The sequence below is a fragment of the Somniosus microcephalus genome, chromosome 11 (genome assembly GCF_052327205.1).
Source record: "Somniosus microcephalus isolate GS21.2 chromosome 11, FLI_Smic_1.0, whole genome shotgun sequence".
NCBI classification, from domain to species: Eukaryota; Metazoa; Chordata; class Chondrichthyes; order Squaliformes; family Somniosidae; genus Somniosus; species Somniosus microcephalus.
Window position 1 is genome coordinate 60754378 of NC_140997.1, and position 22764 is coordinate 60777141.

At 45.9% G+C, this 22764-nt stretch overlaps 1 protein-coding gene across 3 annotated transcripts in view; it reads left to right on the forward strand.

Annotated features, from left to right (window-relative positions):
• The window catches only part of nde1 (nudE neurodevelopment protein 1), a 60075-nt gene that overhangs the window by 17764 nt on the left and 19547 nt on the right, over positions 1-22764 (forward strand). For all 3 annotated transcript variants that reach the window (XM_086000799.1, XM_086000798.1, XM_086000800.1), the window contains exons 4-7: positions 10580-10728; positions 19294-19430; positions 19556-19726; positions 21201-21283. In XM_086000799.1, coding sequence (XP_085856925.1) covers positions 10580-10728; positions 19294-19430; positions 19556-19726; positions 21201-21283 — 540 coding nt within the window. The remainder of the gene's footprint in view (positions 1-10579; positions 10729-19293; positions 19431-19555; positions 19727-21200; positions 21284-22764) is intronic.

The window sequence follows — 22764 nt, forward strand, 5'->3', positions numbered from 1 at the left end:
AGTCGATGTGTACCCTTTGCCATGGAGATGAGGGCCACTCCCATGGATGTAGAGGGGCTTGTGGTGGGGCGTTTTGGACCTTCTGGCATCCTAGACAGCTCTTGGTCATTTCTTCGATGTCTCCATCGATACCTGGCCACCACACAAACGCTGTGGCTAGGTTCTTCATTTTCACTCCACCCAGATGCCCCTCGTGAAGCTCCTTTAGCACTTTATCCTGGAGTTTGGGTGGAATCACCACTCTGGATCCACACATCAAGGTTCCTCGGCACACTGTCAGCTGTTCTCTTCTTTGCGAGAATGCTGGCAACAGTGGTTCGCCATGTGCTGGCCATCCCTTCACCGTTAAATCGTAGACTCGTGAGAGAGTCTGGTCATTTCTCGTTTCCTTTTCAATGGTAGAATTTGTTACTGGTAGACATTCCACTATGGTTGAGTGGAACATCTCCACTGGGTCCACTGTAGGTGCCTCTTCTACCGTTGGCAATGGTAGGCGCGATAAACCGTCAGCATTCCCATGCTGTTTTGATCCTTTTGTATTCTATGTCATATTGGTGTGCCCCTAGGAAAAGGGACCACCTCTAGCCTTTGCGCTGTCATAATGGGAACGCCCTTTTTAGGGTTGAATATGGAGACGAGGGGTTGATGGTCAGTCAACAAGGTAAATTTTTGTCCGTGTAGGTAATGGTTGAATTTCTTCACTCCCCACACCAGGCTGAGTGCTTCCCTGTCGATCTGGGCATGGTTACGCTCAGCTGAGTTCAATGAGCGTGATGCAAAAGCTATCGGCCGCTCCGAGCCATCAGGGAATCTATGCGATAATACCGCTCCTATGCCGTAAGGGGATGCATCGCACGCCAGTCTGATTGGCAGTGATTGGTTGTAATGAGCCAACACTTCCTTGGACGTGATCAAGCCTTTGCATTTATGGAAGGCACGTTTACAGTCTTCGCTCCATTTCCAAATTACTCCCGTTTGTAGCAGTGCGTTAAGAGGGTGCAGAACAGTTGACAAGTTCGGTAAAAATTTATGATAGTAATTTATCAATCCCAGGAACGACCTTAATTGTGAGACATTTTCAGGTGCTGGGGCTTTTATGACTGCTTCAATTTTTTCAGGTGACTTATGCAACCCTTCTTCGTTAACTATATGGCCACAATATGATATTTTGTTTCTGGAAAAATTCGCACTTGGGGCGATTTGCTCGTAGGCTCCGTTCTCTCAGCCTAGTGAGCACCTGCTCCAAATTGGCAAGGTGCTCATTGTCGTTTTCTCCTGTTACAAGGATGTCGTCTAGGTAGCATTGAGTCCCTGGAATCCCTTGCAGGACTTGCTCCATAGCTCTTTGCCAGATAGCTGGAGCTGATGCTACTCTGAAAACCAGTCGATTGTACTGGTACAGGCCTTTGTGTGTGTTTATCGTGAGATACTTTTTAGAGGCCTCCTCAACCTCCATCTGTAGATATGCCTGTGCCAAGTCAATTTTGGTGAAACGTTTCCCTCCGGATAGTGAGGTGAAAATATCTTCCGTCCTCGGAAGAGGATACTGTACCATGTGAAGGACCGGGTTTACAGTCCCCTTGAAGTCCCCACAGATGCGAATTTTTCTCTGTTCTTCAGATTTATCATTATTCAACGTTTTCTTCATGACCGTGACGATGGGTGTTGCCCACTCGCTCCAATCTACCTTGGATAACACGCCTGCCTTTTCCAAATTCTCCAGCTCTGCCTCGACTGCTGGACGAATTGCATATGGCACCGGCCTTGCCTTAAAAAACTTGGGAATTGCCGCATCTTCCACTTTTATTGAGGCGGTGACTCCTTTCAAGGTTCCTAGTTCCTGTTGAAACACTACTTTGGCATTGGCCAAGATGTCTTTTAATCGTTCAGGTATGACGTCGTCATTTTTTTTCTTACTCGTCACCGTCGGAGTGCCAGTCTAAACGTATCTTCCTGATCCATTCACGTCCCAACAGCGGTGGACCACCATCTTGCAGAACGTATAAATACAACTTCTGTATTTCCTTGCCGTTGTATACAACAGGCACCCTTATTTTCCCTCTAGGGTATACTTTCTGCCCCATATATGTCTTCAAGATAATGGATGTGTCTTTCAAAGGTATATGCAGAAATAGCCGCTCGTAATCCCGTCGACTTATGACGGTCAGAGCTGATCTTGTATCTAGCTCCATTTTAACTGGGGACCCCGCTATCGTGAGGGTAACCCAAATGGTCTGGTAATCTTCTTTGGCAATTACTTTATGTAATTTGAGACAGCTTAGTCTCTTGTTTCCGGAGTCGCTATCGCTTTTCTGGTCTTCGGAGCTACTGTCCGTCATCATTTGTACCTTTTTCTGTACTTTTTTTTTTTCCTGTCGGTGGATTTTTTGTTTCCAGATCGGCATACACGTGTAATGTGTCCCATCTTTCCGCATTGCCTGCATGCTTTGTCCTTGAACCAGCAGTCCCTCTGGTCATGGGTGGATCTGCCGCAGCGATAACATCTCTCAACCCCGTGTCATTTCATGGGTGCCGAAGTCCTGTGGCTTTTGCTGTATCTCTGCAGCTCCTCTTGCTGCTGCTTCGTATGATACAGCCACACTGAAAGCCTTGTCCAGTGTCAAATCTTTCTCAAAGTAGCCTTTTCTGTGTTCCTTCACTTAGGAGACCACAGACGAATTTGTCTCGTACAGAATCTGCCAGTCCTGCCCCGAATTGGCAGTGCTTTGACAGCTTTCGTAATTCGGTGAGGTAATCAGCGTTACTTTCATTCTTGTGCTGATTCCTCCTGAAGAATTTGAATCGTTCCGCTATCAGCAGCGGTGTTGGGTATCAACAATCTCCTTAAAATTCTTGTCCATCAGTTTGGCTGGAGTGATTAAGTTTCGTAATAGCGCGTATGTCCTTGCGCCCATTAGATTTAGAAGTACCGATGCCTTTTTATCATCCTCTACTTCATTCGCTGTGCAATATACCTCCACTCTTTCCACATGTGGTCCAATCCTCTATCACTATCGAAAGCAGTAATATTGCCAATCTTGGGCATCCTGAAAATCAAAAATGGCGCCTCCCGCGCTTTCCTTTCTTCCCTGCCGAGAAAAAAAATGGAGCCTCCCACCGCTGCTGACAACGCTGTTCTCCGCGGTTTTTATTTACAGATATTTTTAATAGTTGGAGACTCGTTCCCGCCGGACTCTCTGGGACTTTCCCTCCCTCTGCTTGGTCGGAACGCCGACCTGCTTTGCAGCGCCGGCCGTCTCCAGAGTGCTCCACCCTCCGTCTCTGTTTGCCTCCGCCTTCCGACTCGCTGCTCGGCCCCGCTGCAGAGCCAGCCGATCGAGCCCCAGCCCGCCGACCAGGAAGGATTAGTGCAGTACCTGCCACCAGCCCGGCCAGCTGGTGAAACCACAGTTTTTTTTCTTTTCTTCGACCTTCGTCCGAGGAATCAATCTCCTTGAGGTGCTGCCGAATTGCAGGTAAGTCCGTTTCCAATTCGTCGCCACTGTTGTATCCGTGTGTTAATGGAGACACGGAATGCAGGAGTTGGTTTAACAGGTGTTTACTGAACAAAGTCTGGAGGTGAACTAAAAGATACAAGATGCTATACAGGCTTATATACCCGAGTGGTCACTACCAGTATTACAGTACACAGGGGCTCTTAAAGGTACATACACTACAGAGATGTCAGCCGGTACCCCGAACCGAGCTACCCACGACGAGATGAAGGCTCTGGAGACGTCTGCCGCTGTGGTGGCAACCAAAGGAATTGCCTTTGGCCACGTGGTGGTGGTGCGGTCTACCACGGTGAGGAGGTGAGTGTACCCGTGAGAGGAAGGGAGAGGACCAACCAGGTCCACGTGCACATGGTCGAATCGACGCTCCGGAACCGGAAAAGTGGCGACTGGGGCCATAACATGGCGTTGTATCTTGGACTTCTGGCAACTCACGCAGGTATTGGTCCAGTCACGGACATCGAGATGCATGCCCTTCCAGACTAATTTCTTTGCCATGAGTCGTTGTGACGCGCTCATGCAAGGGTGTGACAACCCGTGGATAGTGTCAAAAATGCTCCTGCGCCATTCGACTGGGACGCCCATCGAGATGTCACACAGAAGTGTGGTCCCTGCGGCCTGGAAACTGACATCAGCCACTTGTAAGCTGGAAGGTGCGGTCCGGTATGCCTGCACTTCAGGGTCTGCCTTCTGTTCTTTTGCCAAACCAACATAGTCGACTCCCAGGTGTACTGCGTGGAGCTGGGCGCGGGAGAGACAATCCGCCACCAGGTTGTCTTTGCCCGAGACATGTATGTCAGTTGTAAATTCAGATATGTACTTAAGATGACATTGTTGCCGTGCCGACCGTGGTTCCGCTGTCTTGGCCATCGCAAAAGTGCATGCCCTGTGGTCTACAAAAGCCGTGAATGGGCGTCCTTCCAGTAGGAAGCGAAAATGGCGGATGGCCAGAAACCATGCCAACAACTCCCTATCAAAAATACTATACTTGCGTTCGTTCCTCCGCAATTGGCGGCTGAAGAAAGCCAGTGGTTGCCATGTGCCATCGACCCACTGCTCCTGTACAGCCCCGATGGCATAATCGGATGCGTCAGTGGCAAGGGCAATGGTTGCGCCCGGAAGGGGATGTGCCAACATGGTCGCAGCAGCCAAAGCGTTCTTAGTGTCGAGGAAAGCCTGGTCCATCTGGGGTGTCCAATCGATCGGGTCTTTGCCCGATTTACCTCGGAGGACCTCGTACCAAGGTTGCATCAACAATGCCGCCTTGGGGACGAACCGATGATAAAAAATTGACCATTCCCAGAAATTCCTGGAGGGCCCTGACGGTCTGAGGAAGAGGGAACGAGGCGACTGCTTCCACCTTCGTGGCCAGCGGGACGGTGCCTTCTGAGGTGATTCTGTGTCCCAGGAAATCAATGCTGTGCAACCCAAACTGGCACTTGGCTGGGTTGATAATAAGGCCATGTTGGCTGAGATGAGAAAAAAGGGTACGCAAGTGCGTAATGTGTTCTTTCGTGCTGTTACTGGCAATAAGGATGTCGTCTAGGTAGATGAAGATGAACGGCAGATCGCGCAACACTAAATCCATGAGACGTTGGAAGGCTTGTGCTGCATTCTTCAGCCTAAATGGCATACGAATGAACTCGAAGAACCCGAAAGGTGTGATGACGGCAGTTTTGGGGACGTCCTGAGGACACACGGGCACTTGATAGCCTCGGACGAGGTCTACTTTGGAAAAGATGGAATTCCCTGCCAGATGAGCCGAAAAATCCTGAATGTGAGGAATTGGGTACCGATCCGGTGTGGTAGCCTCATTCAGGCGTCTGTAGTCGCCGCATGGTCGCCATCCCCCGCCCGGCTTAGGAAGAATGTGTAATGGCGAGGACCAAGGACTATTCGAACGTCGAATCTTACCCAGGCGTTCCATTGTATGGAACTCCGCCTTGGCCGCGAGTTTACCGGGTTCCAGCCTTCGAGCTCTCGCATAAATGGGGGATCCTGTTGTGGTAATGTGGTGCGCCACACCGTGCCTCGCGACTGAAGAAGAAAATGTGGGCCTAGTGAGCTCAGGGAACTGAGGACGAGAGAACTCATTTGGAGATGGGACTGCACAGGCAACTAACCAAGACATCGCGGTGTTTCGGTGGCAGGGGACCGAGTGAAAAGTGGAGGCACTGATTAGCCGGCAGTGTCGGACGTCGACGAGAAACCCGTTTGCGCAGACGAAATTTGCCCCCAGAATGGCCTGAGACTTTCGCCGTGATGAACTCCCAAACAAAACGTTGGCCGCCAAAACTCAACTGGACCCTACGCTTTCGGAACGTGCGAATGGCCGCACCATTGGCTGCCTCGAGGAGGGGGGTGGGGGGGACCTTGACCGCCGGATTGAAGATCTAGCTTCACTGGTAGGATACTGCACTAGGAGCCAGTGTCAGAGAAAACGTCGCCCCGACAGGGAGTCTGTAATGTATAGGAGTTTCCCTGCGGACCCGACGGCCATCGCAACTTCGGCGCGTCCCTTAGGCCTTATTGATCTTCTCAGAAGCCACTTGTTTGAGGTAGGTTTTTTTGGTGAGAAACTGCAGGGCGGACGGCAATTTCTGGCCTTCGCGCCGAAACGAGCGTGGTATGCACACCAGCCTGCAGGAGGAGGAGGAGGATTCGCTCTTGTGGGGGATGGGCGCCTCGCGGCTGCACAAGATTGTTGTGAGACGGTGAATGTTTTATCCGCTTCCGTGGCGAGTTCAGCACAATCCGTGATCGCGGAATTGGCCAAGGCCGTCTGTACTGGCTCTGGTAATTGACAGAGAAACAGCTCGTGGAACAGCAAACATTGTGATTCCGAGCCCAAAAGCGTGAGCATTTGGCTCATGAGCTCTGAGGGTTTTGAGTCCCCGAGGCCGGGCATGGAGAAGTCTGCGAGCGCGCTCCGACTTGGACAGACCGAAAATTTGCAGTAAATGTGCTTTTAAAGCTTCGTACTTGCCATCGTTCAGTGGACTCTTGAGGCTGACGACCCGCGAGGCCGTGGCGCTGTCGAGGGCGGCGACCACGTAATAATAACTGGTCAAATCCGCTGCTACTCCCCGGATTGCAAATTGGGCTTCCGCCTGGAAAAACCACGCGGCCGGTTGTTGCTCCCAAAAGTGCGGCAGTTGGAGGGTGACGGCGTCCGTGTCCATGATGTAACTTCAACGAAAATTGTTCGAAGAAATCGGGGTCACCAATGTAGGAACTGGGGTTCCTAGTCGAAGAATTGAGATTGACTCAGAAAATCAAAAACAATAAAATTTAATGAACAAACGAAGCTGTACAGGAAACTGTAGGATACAATGCAAATAGGTCAGGTCTGCTTGAAAACCTCTCTGGAAACTGCTAGCAGGTTTCGAGCTCTGACGTCATCACGTTCTTCCCGCCGTTGAGAGATCGCGTGACGGACAGCATGACGTCATCATGCGGAGTACAGGAAAAAGCCCTAGTACAGTTAACAGATACATAGAAACATAGAAGCTAGGAGCAGGAGTAGGCCATTTGGCCCTTCAAGCCTGCTCCGCCATTCAACGAGATCATGGCTGATCATCCAAACCCTAGCACCCGGTCCCTACACCGACAGCCATCCCACCCAAGCCCTATCCCCGTAACTCCACGTATTTAATCCCCCCCCCCCCCCCCCCCAACACTAAGGGTCAATTTTTATCATGGCCAATCAACCTAACCCGCATATCTTTGGACTGTGGGAGGAAACCGGAGCACCCGGAGAAAACCCACGCAAACATGGGGAGAATGTGCAAACTCCACAGACAGTCACCCGAGGCCGGATTTGAACCCGGGTCCCTGGCGCTGTGAGGCAACAGTGCTAACCACTATGCAAAGGTGCAGCCCCCAGCTGTACTACATTGCTGTAAAAGGAATTATATACAATTGTCCGTAATCCTCTGGTGGTTCCGCCACACAACCATATTTTCTTCTTTCCAATCCAGTGGGACCTCCCTAGTATTCATTGACTTCCTCAGCACTTTACAGATTTCATCCCTAGTGTGTCTCAGTACTCTTGCGCATATATCCTCCATTCCTTGGGTTTCACTATTTATACGCCGTTCTAAACCTGTCTAGGAGATTCATACAAGTGAGAGTCATCTAAATTTAGTTGTCAAAACCTCTGGTGATGGGTGACAATCTTCTAGTGTCTTTTTGCAGTGAATACTTCCGGGAAATAGTCATCTAGTATTAACTATTTGTATTTCATCTTTGGCTTCAGCCCCTTTTCAGATGAGTTGTTAAACCAAGTCCCTACTGCTGATCTATAAGATCCCATGACACCATTTAAAGAGCAGGAGAGTTTTTCGGAAGTCTTGGTCAACATCTATCCTTCAGCTAAGCCACTAAAACAGATGAACTTGTCACTATCTCACTTGCTGTTTGTGCGACCTTGCTATGTGCAAATAGGATGCTACTGAAAAACCGTGCACTTTATTTGAAGTGCATTCACTATGGAGCACTTTGGGAAGTTCTGAAATGTTATTATAAATCCCAGTTTAAAAAAAAAAAAAAAAATCATCCTGAAGAGATTGCATTTTTTTGGTAATCCTGCTTTTATAATGCAAAGTACAGGAAACTTTGTGATATTCGGCACCGGCGGGTTGCCGATCTATCAAAACTGCCGGACATACAAAGTTAATGTTGAAGCATACGGAGGTTTTCATCTCCGTATCTGACAACAAACACTTGCTTAGCAACAGCTTCTAAAGAGTCGGCTGCAGCTGCAAGTGTCTCTAGCTGAAGCTGTTGCTATAGCTACAGACCTTGCAGTGCCTGACTTTGGGGGGGGGGGGGGGGCGGAAAAAAAGAACAAGAACTAAAAGAACTTACAGAAAACGGCTCCTGATTTTTGCCGTTGGATCGAGTATTCTGGACATACAACCTCCCGGATAAACCAAAGTTTCCTATATTTTGTACTCCTGCATTTGGCTTCTACACCTATGCTCCTATCTTGTTCCCTCTTTATTACTCTCTCTGCCATTTTACACTTTTTTTGAGGCTCATGTGATTTCTTTCATCTTTCTCCCTACAGACTATAGTTTAGAAGTGGCATATATGGTTGAGCGATGGCTTAACGCACAAATGAGCAACCGCAGAAAGATTTCTTCCCCCAGCTGAAATTGAGATTATGGAACTGTGTACATTAGGGTCCCACAGTCAAAGAAATTCAAGGAAAAGAATTGCAGTTTGTTGTTTACCAAGTTTGCTTAGATCCTAATAATTGATATTTTGTCTATTTGAGTTGTGTGGACATATATAGCTACATTATATGACTTGGGTGTGTGTTCACTTTTTTTTCTAAAATAGATTTGCTTGCTATTTTAAACTTTGAATTAGGCCTAGATGTGTAGTCACTGTTGTAATATAGCCAAACACTAGGAGAAGTTTGAGGTGGCTTTGAAAACCAAGCCAAGAACTTCAATTAGTTTCCACTGCCTGAAAAGGCAGAACTTAAGAGTTCATGTTGGACAGTTCCTTCAAAGTCTCAAACAACATAGAGCAGCGGTTGTGTTGCTCTAGCATTACCCATGCTGAGATCTTGGCAGCTATGAATGTATCGTATTCTAGCAAAAATGACTGCCTGTCCTGTACATGCTATGATGAGGCAGTGTGCTGATTTTGTTTGGATGCTTCAAAACTTCTCCCAACTTATCAAAACACTTATGCACTACACAGCTAGATATCATAGAATCATACAGCACAGAAGGAGGCCATTCAGCCCATCATGTTGGTGCCGAATTAGTCCCATTCCCCTGCTGTTTCTCCATAGCTATGCAATTTTTTCCTATTCCAGTATATATCCAGTTCCCTTTTAAAAGATACTATTGAATCGGTTTCCACTTTCAGGCAGTGCATGCCAAATCATTGTTGGGTTTTTTTGTTTAATGAACAATATTGTAACATTTCCGAATAGCACTGCTGGTCTTGAACATGGCATGTCTTGTGTTGTGTTTGTAAACACAAATGGCTACCCTTTTTCTTGGGCCCAATGAAACATTAAATCTTGATGCCACAGGACAGAAAGTAATGCAAGATCAGGGTGACGTGGGCAGCTTGAAGTTTTTAGCTTTCAGAATTTTGCTATTTAAAATCTTATTTCTAAGATGGGTGAACACTGATTCTTCTGAGCTGAGTGGATTGATCCAGTTTTAAACCCTGCACTTTTAGTGGATATTGGCCTCTTCATAAATGAAGCCTGAGTCAGTGAACTTAAAATATTTTTGCTTTTGAATTACTATTTCAACTAAAATTGTAATGCTAATAAATTCCTGGAAGAAGTTGTGCCAACGAGGATGAAATGATTCATCTGGTTTCAATGAAATGAGTAAAAACTTGTTGGAGTAAAAATTGTTCCTTGTTCTTGCGACACATTCTGCATATTTGCTTTTTTGAGATGAGAGTAAACCATGAGCAGTGTTAAAAGTAGTCATGAGGCTCCAGCCATCATGGTATGGAGCAGCTGGTCTCCTCTTGTCCATCAATTTTGTATGTTCGTAAAATGTAATTGAATTTTAAATCCAGTAGATTTACTTCCATGAAGACTGTTGTAATGCATTGCTGCAAATTTTGCATTTTTCTGAAGGTTTTCCTTTCCCCTCCTCATCCCCTCCCAAATGAAAGACAGACAGGTGATGAGCAACGTTCCCTTTAAGCCGCGCAGCCACTCCGTGCTCCAAGGAACCTGTGCAGCCGGTTTTTCAATGTAAATACCGTGCACGCACATTATTTTGAATGGCTTGTACAGCCCCTTTTTTTAAAGGGGCCGCGTGGTGCCAAAAAAAATTAGAGGGAACATTGAGGTGGCAGCAGTCCTCCAGTACCTCATCCAAATGACGGTCCTTGGTTGGGCAATGAGTCTTTTCTTGCAGCATTCCTATGTATTTTAAGGCAAAGAGAAATGGATAATGGTCATTTGATCTGGGCTGGAGGAAGAATGCTCCTTGCTGCCTGCATTGGATGAGTATTGTGAAGTACATCTTCAGTTCTGCTCCTAGCAGCTATGTCTGATTTCTTGCGTTTAATTTCAGGAAAAGTTTGAAGAACATCATTCAGAGAATTATAAACGGACTACTATGCTACAGGATGAGCTTACTGAAACCACAGCAATTAAAGACCAGCTGCAGAAATACATCCGAGAACTGGAACAGGCCAATGATGACTTGGAACGGGCTAAAAGGTAAGTGTATCTTTCATGTTTAATGTACTTTGTATTGTGCCATTGGCTGAGATTGCAATGTACAGAGCATTCGCAACCAGAAGTGTGATGGGTCAAGAAGTGTAAGAAATGGATAGGGTGGGGACAGTTACCCAACTCTTGGTTATGTGCACATGCACGTAGCAGAAGAAATACAATTAATGAGTTGGTGCAAATTCTGCTTAAAGGATATACATTAGAGACCTGGCTACAAACTGGGCTTGATTGGAAGCTAAATGTTCCAAGCTATAGAATCTTCAGAAAGGATTGGGAAAGGAGGAGTAGCAATATTGATACAAGAAACTATTACAGCGGTAGAAAGAAAGGACATTGGTAAGATCTCCTGACTGTAGTGAAGTAGCGGGGAGCGATGTATAAATACGGAGATCGGGGAAGTCTGTAGTGGAAATAATGTGGCTATAACGGGTGATTTAATTTTCAGACAGGGAGAAGTGGAATAGCTCTAGTAGTGAAGGCAATGTTTTTAATTTATTCAAGACCGTTTTCTGGAACAATGTCTTGGAACCGACAAGGTAACAGGCCATACTAGATTTAGTGATGAGTAATGAATCAGAATTAGTTAACAATCTGACGGCAATGAAAGATCTTGCGACTCGCGACCTTTAATATGATGGAATGAGAAGGGAGAGTAACAATCCAAAATTTTAAATGAGGCAAACTTCAAAGGGATGAGCAATAAATTGACAGTAAACTGGGCTGAGTAGTTAATGATCCAAAACCAGTACATACCCCTGAAAGGAAAAAGCTCTACTTGTGCAGTTAAGAAACCATGGTTAACAAAAATGAGGTCAGAGACAATGGGCTTGCTTAAATGCAAAGAATAGTGGAAATCCAGCAGACTGGGAAAGCTATTTTTTAAAAAACCAAACAAACAAAAGGATACAAATAAGTAATAAAAGTTGCAAAAATGGAGTATGAACAGAATCTTGCAAGGGATACCAAAGCTAATGGTAAAAGTATTTTTTTAATAAATATAACTAAATAGTTGTGGTAAAGAAGAATGTAGGTAATACTATAATGGATAATAAGGAAATGCCAGACTTGGTAAATTAATACTTCATATCCGTTTTCACAGTAGAGGAAGAGGACAAAGTACCAGCGGTATAAGTGAACCTGAAGAATTCATGGGGAGTAACTTGTTGGCTATAATGTTACAATATTTGTTTTGGATGATAATGGAGAAAATAATGGGACATAAGATAGACAAGCCTCCAGGACCTGATGGTGTCCATCCTAGGGTATTAAAGGAAACAGGTGGGGAAATTGCAGATGCATTAGCTCTAGACTTGGCAATTGTGCCTTTTGGATTGGAAAATTGCAAATGTCATTCCATTATTTAAGACTGGAGGGAGCCAAAAATCAGGTAATTACAGATCCATCAGTTGTGGGGAAGTTACTGGAATCTATCTGGGACAAAGTGACTTGAGCATTTGAATAAGTATGAGTGGATCAAAGAGTCAGCATGAAGGGTAGGTCACGTCTGTATAAAGGTGCTATAGTATATAAATGTTGTTCTGCTGTTGCTCTCTAGCCCATGATGGACTCTCTTGGCTTGGATCTAAAATAACCACTTGGACACTCTTGCAGCCATATGACTCATTACACAACTCGGGTTAAAATCAATATTGTTCTACGTATTCTAGGGTCTGCAGATACTGACTTGTTAAACAAAGCTAAGATTTTAGGCTATGTTTAGCATCTTTCCCCACCCCAATTAGTGTCCCATAGGGTCACAATTATAATATTTGCAGTGTGATTTTCAAAAAGTAAGATTGCAGGGATCTGTGTTGCCGAGTGCCAAAGTAGTATTGTTGTTTAGATGATTGGCTTCAATTTCTTCATTTTTGAACATTGTGCAAGAGACTCTTTCTGGATTGGTCAGCTCTGCAGCTTTTCTGGTCTAAGAATTCTGATCTTTTAAAGAGCTTGGATTTCTATATGCAAAAGTTAAATTACTACAGATGCTGTAAATCTGAAACAAAAACAGAAAATATAGGAAGTTTGTAGGAATGGCTAGATTCCTAACTGAAGGACTGAGGTCGAGTCAGTCTATCAAACAAACGATGTTTAATACTATTCAACAGAGTTTAACACGAAAACACAGGAGAACTAAATTACAGGTCTGTACTCTTTGCTGGCTCCACGAGGACTGGCTAGGGCGGCTCCCCAGCCTGACGTCATGACGTCATTACGTTTTCCCTCCGCTAGAGGATCACGTGATGACGTCATCGCGTTTGGTCTCATTCTTAAAGGGACTGCGCTATGTACATGCAATAATATGAACAAAGATACAGATTCATTCTGTAGCTAATAATTTGTTAAAGATAATTATGTACATTAGATCAGAGTCCCCTGGTGGCTCTGCTACATGCGCCGCCGCCCCCCCCCCGCCCCCCAGAATTGTCTTTAACAGTAAAAGTCAATTGACTAGGAGGTCTGACAAGCCTGTCAGAGCGACTCCTGTATTCTTGAGTGGACGTTGTTGAACAGCTGGCGGATGGAAGCCTTGGGTCTGGCATGGATGCAGCGGGAGGTCGACCACGTCGTGGCTGTGCGGTCTCTACTGGCCGGTCGATGTCCAGGTGTGCCGGTTTGAGACGGTCAATGGATATGTGGTCGGGTTTACCACCAATGTCGACGGAGAAACTCTTGTCGCCTGTCTCCAGTACGCAGAAAGGGCCTGTGTAAGGGGCCTTGAGCGGATCCCTATGGGCATCATGACGAATGAATACAAATTCAGCATTCTTTAGCTCTGCTGGTACGTGTGAAGATGGAAGGCCGTGATGCGAAGTTGGGATAGGCGCAAAAGCCTTGGCTGCTTCCCGGTGGTTGCTGAGTTGGTCGGTTGCGGACCACTGCTCAGTTGGAAGCGGCAGGAAATCTCCTGGTACGCGGAGTGGCTGGCCGTACACGAGCTCCGCGGCGGACGATTGCAGGTCCTCTTTGGGTGCCGTGCGAAGACCCAACATGACCCATGGAAGCTTATCCACCCATCCGGCGCCTTGGAGGCTGGCCCTCAGCGATGCCTTTAACGATCTGTGGAAACGTTCACACAAACCGTTTGCCTGCGGGTGATAGGCCGTGGTGCGGTGAAGCTTAGCGCCGGGACCCTGGGCCACAGCGTTCCAGAGCTCGGAAGAGAACTGTGGACCGCGGTCTGAAGAAATGTCCGCCAGAACGCCGAAACGTGCGACCCATGAGAGGAAGGCTCTGGCGACATCAGTGGACACAGTAGACGCCAAAGGAACTGCCTCTGGCCATCTAGTAGTACAATCGACCATGGTGAGGATGTGTGTACCCCTGTGACGGTGGAAGCGGCCTGATGAGGTCCACGTTGACATGGTCAAATCGACGTTCTGGTACATGCGAATGGGGCCTTGACGTGACGTTGCACCTTAGACTTTTGACAGACGACGCAGGTGTTAGCCCAGTCGTGGATATCCTTACGCATTCCTGTCCAGACGAACTTAGCCGACATTAATTTTTGAGATGCCTTCACGCCAGGATGGGAAAGCCCATGTATGGCGTCAAAAACTTTGCGGCGCCAGGTAACTGGAACGATCGGGCGGGGATCTCCCATGGAGACATCGCAGAGTAACGAGGTGCCTGCTGCGTGGAATTGCACATCGGCCGGTTGGAGGCTAAAGGTGTCGGTGCGATACGCCTGTGTTTCAGGGTCGAATGCCTGATCGGTGGCCATGAGGGCATAATCGATGCCCAGCTGGACCACCCGTACAGTCGCGTGAGAAAGGCAATCAGCTACCAAGTTGTCCTTGCCAGCTACGTGTTGGATGTCTGTCGTGAATTCTGAAATGAAAGTTAGCTGTCGAGCCGACCACGGTTCGGCGGTCTTGACCATGGTCAAGGTCAGTGGTTTGTGACCTGCAAACGCAGTGAAGGGATGTCCTTCTAACAAATAATGGAAATGGCGGATAGCCAGGAACAGCGCCAGCAACTCCCGGTCGAAAGTGCTGTATTTGTGTTCGTTGCGCCGGAGTTGGCGGCTGAAAAGCGCCAGTGGTTGCCACGTCCCGTTGACCCACTGTTCCTGTACGACGCCTATGGCATAGTCGGAAGCGTTGGTGGTAAGGGCGATGGTGGCACCTGGCAGAGGGTGCGCCAACATAGTTGCATTGGCTAGAGCGGTTTTTGTGTTGTCGACAGTGTTGTCCATTTCGACCGTCCAGGCTATTGTATCCTTTCCAGCCTTGCCTTTGAGGGCCTCGTAGAGGGGCTGCATGAGTTGTGCTGCCTTCGGTACAAGGCGGTGGTAGAAATTCACCATGCCCAGGAATTCTTGAAGAGCCTTGGTGGGCTGCGGCCTTGGGAATGCCGTAATTGCTTCGACCTTTGATTGCAGCGGAATTGCGCCCTCCGAAGTAATGCGGTGGCCCAAGAAGTCAATCTGCTGTAGGCTGAACTGACGTTGGCCGGGTTGATTGAGGCCATGTTGGCTGAGGCGCCGAAAGAGGGTGCGTAGATGGGAGACGTGTTCCTCTTTGGTGGAGCTGGTTATCAGGATGTCGTCGATATAGACAAATAAAAACTTAAGATCCCGCAGGACCGAGCCCATTAGTCGCTGAAAAGCCTGTGCAGCGTTCTTGAGCCCAAATGGCATCCATAGAAACTTGAACAGTCCAAAGGGAGTGATGACTGCAGTTTTCTGGACGTCCTGCGGGTGTACGGGAACTTGGTGGTAGCCACGGACGAGGTCGACCTTGGAGAAGATTGAGTTTCCCGCCAAATGGGCGGAGAAATCCTGAATATGCGGGATCGGGTACCGAGCGGCAGTAGTGACGTCATTAAGGCGTCGGTAGTCCCCGCATGGTCGCCATCTGCCGCCGGGCTTCGGGACGATGTGGAGAAGCGAGGACCAGGGACTATTCGACTGGCGAATAATCCCCAGCCGTTCCATCGTGGCAAACTCTGCCTTTGCAGCCGCGAGCTTGCTGGGTTCCAGGCGCCGAGCTCGTGCGTAAACTGGAGAGCCAGTCGTAGTAATGTGGTGTTTGATACCATGCTTAGTGGCTGAGGAGGAGAAAGTGGGCTTGGTCAGCTCCGGGAATTCACCTAATAATAGGCGAGTGAACTCGTCCGGCAAGGGCAACGCGCAGGAGACAATGTGCGACATTGCGGAATTGCGGAAGCAAGGGATGGAGTGGAAGGTGGCCGTGTTAACCAATCGATGATTTCTTACATCCGCCAGGAGACTGTTGGCGCATAAGAAATCCGCGCCGAGGATGGCTTGCGAAACCTTGGCTGTGATAAATTCCCACTGAAACCGTTGCCCGCCGAAGTACACCTGGACCCGCCGTTTGCCAAAGGTACGAATGGCCCCGCCATTAGCTGCCTCGAGGGAGAGGCCGTGCCTCCCAGACTGAATATCGAGTGCTGAGGCAGGAAGGATGCTACACTGCGCCCCGGTGTCGTATAAAAAGCGCCGGCCCGAGAGGGAATTTGTAATGTAGAGGAGCTTCCCGGAATGTCCAATTGCCATCGCGGCCGAGGAACGTCCCTCAGACTCGATCCTCCTTTTCTGGAGTTGCTGCTGGTGTTGATGCTGATTTTTTGTTTTAGGCGCAAAACTGCAGGGAGGGCGGCAGCTTCTGGCTTTCGCGCCAAAACTGGCGTGGTAAAAGCACGAGCCGGGGGACGGCGGCGTTCGCGGGGGCGGGGTGCCTCGTGGCGGCGCAGTTTTGCTGCGTGACCGCATAAATCGTATCTGCTTCTGCAGTAAGTGCTGCGCAATCTGTGGCTTCCGATCTGGTGAAGGCAGCCTGAACCTACTCGGGTAGTTGACTCGGGAATAACTCCCGAAAGAGGAAACATTGTGGTTCGGAGCCAAGGAGCGTGAGCATCTCGCTTATTAACTCAGATGGCTTGGAATCGCCAAGCCCGGGCATAGCGAGCAGTCGGTGGGCATGCTCCGCCTTCGTGAGCCCGAAGACCTGTATTAACCGCGCTTTAAGAGTACCATGCTTGCTGTCAACCGGGAGGTTTTTGAGCAGGCTGATTATCCATGAGGCCGTGGAGCTGTCGAGTGCGGAGACCACGTAAAGGTAACGGGTCTGATCCGCAACGATGTTTCGGAGTTCGAATTGTGCTTCTGCTTGTACGAACCAGGAGGCCGCCTGTTGTTCCCAAAACTGTGGGAGCTTCAAAGCCACGGAGTTCGCTTCCATGTTTTGTTTCGTTTCGCTTCGCTTCTTCCGTGAGAATTGTTCCCGAAAATTCGGGGTCACCACTGTAGGAATGGCTAGATTCCTAACTAAAGGACTGAGGTCGAGTCAGTTTATCAAACAAACGATGTTTAATACTATTCAACAGAGTTTAACACAAACACGGGAGAACTAAATTACAGGTCTGTACTCTTTCCTGGCTCCACAAGGACTGGCTAGGGCGGCTCCCCAGCATGATATCATCACGTTTTCCCGCCGCTAGAGGATCACGTGATCAACGTGATGACGTCATCGCATTTGGTCTCATTCTTAAAGGGACCACGCTATGTACATGCAATAATATGAACAAAGATACAGATTCATTCTGTAGCTAATAATTTGTTAAAGATAATTATGTACATTAGATCAGAGTCCCCTGGTGGCTCTGCCACAAGTTGACCTTTCTTCGGCACTCTCACCCAAAACATCAATTTAGCTATTCTGTTGGAAGATGCTGACTGATCTAGGTTTCCAGCATTTCCTGAAATAGTCAACTGGGGGGAAAAATGTATGCTGGACTGTTTTAATTAGAAAAATGTCTGAAGCTTAAAGGTGGGCTGTTTCTTGATCATGTACATCTATATCCTTTCATATATATTTATTTGCTACAAGATATTTGCCTATCTTAATTACAAATTAAATTTGATTATTTTAGCCAGTATGAAGTTAGTTTAAGCATGTGATATTCATCTTTTGAGAGACTGAGGACATGTAAATTTCAGTGTTTCTGCAAGCAGAGTTAATCGTTAATACTGGTTTATGTTGGTTTTGCAAGTCTAAGAGCAAAAGATGCAGATATTGGGATCATAAGGGCTATAATCTGGTTACAGAAACTGTTGAGATTGCTTGCAAGGGTATTTGCAAACCCTGAACTGCAGCAGAGTTCTTGCTTCCTGGCTGACTGGTGTATTAACTTCTGTCTAACTCCCACTTGTGCACCCATGGTGAGAGAACAAAATTCCTACTTAAGCAGTTGCTTCCAACATGTGCACCCTGAGCTCAAACACCAAAGCAAAATTCTGTGGATGCTGGAAACACCCAGCCGGTCGGGCAGCATCTGGAGAGAGAAACGGGTCTGATGAAAGGTCATTGACCTGAAACGTGAACTCTTTCTCTCCACAGATGCTGCCTGCCTTCTGAGTGTTTCAGCATTTTCTGCTTTTAATTTCTGAGCTCTTGCACACTTTTTAATGCAGAATTCATCAGATGTGGTTGAGGTGATGGATCAATTCTGCCTGTCGTGTTCTGGATTGTGATTTCTTTTTGAAATTTAATTGGACTAATGACTCGATTCCCTTTACAAATACTGAGGGGATGAAGAAAGTGTGCGCGCTCATGTTTTTATAATTGGTTTCTGAATGTTAATTTTATATTATGAAATGAGCATCAGCTTTGAGGTTTGCAAGATCTGGCACCTAACCAGCATGTTGTTTTGAAGGTTGTGAATGAAGAGCCAAAAAAATCATTTGTGCGTTTAAAACCTTGGGATCCTGCTTGGCATATGCGGCTATAGTGAGTTCTTGTGTTCTGATGTGGGGCCCGTGACTGGCTGGCTGAGTGAGATTCCTATCTCATGATCATGCTTTTAGGACACGCAAATGGTCTGTTTTGAACTGGCTGAAGTTGAGTAATGAAATGTTGACAGTTGCTTTAATGAAAGTGAAGATTGCTTTCAAATCCTCACTTTTCACATGAATTTTAAATGGCTTTACATTTAGTGGTAAAAGGTGGCATTGTACATAGAACGGTATTGCCACTGTCGCATGCATGCAATGCTTTGTATTTTTTAAGTGCTAATTTGCTATTGCATGCCTTTTAAAAGATTAAAAATGCCAATTGTTAATCATTTTCATAAACATCATTTGGAATTTTTCTTTACTTTTATTTAAAAAAAAAGGAACATCTTGTTAAAGGCCTGATCGGGATCTAAGCTTTATAAAAGGCAGGATACTTTATTCAAAATGCCACTAGTTCAACAGTGATTCAGCACAAGTCATTAAATATAAATATGCTGATTTAGTTGACTTGTTTTCGTAGTGGCTTTGGAAGATATTTAATTTAGAAAAGGTAGTGCAATGTCTTGAATTCCTGAACTGAGAATCTGCAATGTTCTTTTACTTGCACCGTAACCAAGTTTACATTTTATTGTAGTTCTTGCCAAGTCTCAAATTACAGTTCATAATTTTGAATCCCAGTTCTGTGGTTTTTGGGCCAATTATTTAGCCTGGTAAAGGTTTCTTTGTACTTGCAGTGATGTGTATCTTAAGTACCTTTTTTGATTCTATTCTGTTTTTGGCTTCTTGCACAGAGCAACTATTATGTCCCTGGAAGATTTTGAGCAGCGCCTGAACCAGGCAATTGAGAGGAACGCATTCCTGGAGAGTGAACTAGATGAGAAAGAAAATCTTTTAGTTTCTGTACAACGACTGAAAGATGAGGCACGAGGTTAGCGTAGCTTTTTATTTTGATTTTAATTTTGGATGTACAGTTAAATGCTTGGAAAAGTTCACTGCTTTGTTTCTGGAAAAAGTGCCATCAAAAATTTTGCATGAAAAATGATTTGCTTCCAGATCTGAGACAAGAATTGGCAGTACAGCAGAAACCAGAGCCCATCAGGAAACCTACGAATACCTCAGAGTCTGAAAATGCATCAGTGCAAGCATCCACAACAATGCCTTCGACCCCACTGATGTGTAAAGGACCCAGCAGTGGGTTCGCCACACCTGCTATGTTTACAAAAGGTAACACTCAATATTATTGAATAATTTGATATTTTAGAATGATCTGATGTCTTTTTTAGGCCCTCTGTATTGTCTGTTTTCCATCATATACATCATTCAAAATATGTCTACAGAAGCATGGCTTACCTCGGGAGGTGGGAGTGAATTCCTAATACAGGGACGTAGGATGTTCAGGTAGGATAGAAGAGGGAGGAGAGGGTAGCTTCAATATCTTCAGGATAGGAATTAGGGAAGCTGATTTGATATCCCAGGAAGATCTACAAAAATAGTTATGGTGAACTGGGTGGCACAGTAGTTTAGATATTGGCCATTCACCTCTTGGAGCTGGGTTCAAATCCAGCCCTTGTTGATCAGTGTCTCTGCTGACTGTGTAAGGAGCCTTTGAAATGAGATTTCGGCAGTCCATCCAGACCTTGGTGGGTATGGGCTTGCATTCTAAAACTGTCCCTAATTTGGTACTAATTTGCAATCTCATTCAGAGGAGCACAGGAAGGAAATCTGGGGAAGTGACTTTGCAGCTTGGGCTGAGGCATAGTGGGTGGAGCAGAAGCAGCTTTACTCTGCAACTGGCTGTGCTTGATGCTGTACGAGTGCCCAAATTGGGAAGTTTAGTTTCTCAGTGCTAAAATCCCTCGCCTTGAGCACTAAAGAATTGTCGTCTGCATTGAATGAAATGGGTGAAGGAGAGTTGATGAGTAGATAATGCATTCCCACCCTGGAAAGCAGGATAGGATAGCTCATGAGAAGGATGCGATTTGTACAAATAATTGTTGTAATAATAAGTGACCTTGAGTAACCCAATAGGGAGTGCCCTAATTGAAGTGAGTCAACAGAATCAGAACTAGTAACCATGTTACAAGATTGCTTGTTGGATTTGTTATGGACGCCACTAGGTGGGATTCTCAAATAGGCCTAATTAATAGTGACACAACCCACTATATAAAGTAGTGGAATCTCTAGGGACCAGTGGCTACAAAAATTATACTTGGCCTATAATAAAGGGACAATTCTGGGAGGATTTGCTAATAGTGATATTGATGAGAATCAATGGCTTTTCATTGTCTTTGACATTTGCTTATTGCCTGGTTTGCGGTGGCAGGCAATCTACTTCTGGATCTGTCAGCGATACTATAATGGCCCATTTAAAAGGTTCACAAACAGCTTTACCCACTGTCACTTGACCTGATCCCTGCTGGGAAGCATTTGGCTTTTGCTTGGTGTGGCTTTCTACGTGGGAGATCCCTGCCTTCATGGGGGAATTGTAAGGTTCTATGAAAGGATGAGCTAGATGGGTCTAATGGCCTACCTCCTCGATACTTCCCCTGTGAACAACGCTAGCTTGTTTCCAAGCACATTACGTTGCTCCATGACTGATTTTACTCAATGTATTTTTTACTTGGGAGACACAAATGTTAACCGATCTCGTGTGTTTTTATTGATCTGATTTTTGTATTTATTTGTTAAACTTTTGCAGATGGTTACACTGGCAGCCCTCTGACTCCGTCAGCCCGGATATCTGCACTTAACATTGTAGGAGATTTGCTTAGGAAAGTTGGGGTAAGGATTGCAGCATTTTTAAGTGCAGTGTTTTGTGACTTTCTAAGCCCTCTGGGTCTCATTCCTGGCCTCAATAAGTTTATAATTGAATTGCATAAAAATTAAATCTTGGGTGTAGTTGGCCATTCCATACTGAATGAAATTGAACTCTCAGCAGTATTTCATCAGTATTTCATTGTCCTGAAATGTGAAGCACAGAGAAGTGTTTGCAAGTCTTTTACCCCATTTTATATTCACAATAGGAGCTTGCCATAGGAAAGCATTTTTGAGCCCATATTGGTCTAAAAAATTATAAAATGTCATCTGGTTTCACATTACACTTTCATCACCTGCATTCTACACTTTCTTGCACTACCTTATGCTGCAAGTCCATTGCTTGTACTTCACTGATTTATCCCTTATGGTGTAGTGAATGGTGAAGGAAGCCTAACCCAACCTAATTAGCCAGAAACCTTTTCTACTGGCTTCTCGTAAGAATTGGTTGATCTAATTCTGTAAACTTGGTATTTACAAAGCGGCTGATGCTTTGGTTTTGTCCCTTTTTTTAATGTGTTCTATCTGTGAAATTCAGGAGGCATTTCTTGCTTCCAAGCGCTGACTGTGCAGTCAGTATAAAATTGTTTCTCTCTCATGGGTCCTTTTTTATGTCAAACTGTTTGTACCACATTCTGGACTTGTAACTGGTTGCCAGTTTCATTGGAGCTGTCCTTTTTTTTGCTGGGAAGCTCCACTGGAGAAAAATATTTGTGCATACTGCCACCTGTTCTGCTCTTGCCTGTTGTCACTATGGTGACCCATACAACCTGTTGAAATAAAGTTTTTAAACCATATCTATGTGACAACAGTAGTAAGGGGGGTAGGGGCAAGCAAGAACAAAGACCCAATAATTGAGGTGACGAGCGCAGCTGCCTCGACAGGTCTTGTCTATCTGTAGAAATCTCCAATAGACAATTTGGGCTGTTTATATTAGCAATTTCTTGAAGAATGCAGTTCCCCTTTGCCATTGTAAACAAAGTATATTGTCTGCTAATTTGGTTGTTGTATTTCTATTTGCAGAAAAAACTTGCCATGATAACCTGTCTTAACCCATGAGAAAAATCCACTGCTGATTCTTGATACGCTTTCTGGCACTGTAATTTAAAAAGGGACAATTTGGGTTCCGATATTAAGTGGGAGGCCACCAGAGCTGATAGTTCAGACAGAGGGGATCTTGCTCCTATATATAGGAGCATGTTATTGGGTTGAAGTATTGCTGTGTATGTTTATAGTAAGTTTTTCACCACCTGATCCAAATGCTGAGTGCTGACTGATGTTAGGATGGTGATGAGAAATGTTCCGTTAAACTGTTGGGGTTTTGAAATACTGTTCAGCTGTTTTGGTAAATTGCAGTATCTCTTGGAAATTCTTGAGTTTTTATTTTTAAGATTTTAGGTTGACTGAAAAGGAATTTCTTTATGCTTCAATCTACACTAATTATCAAA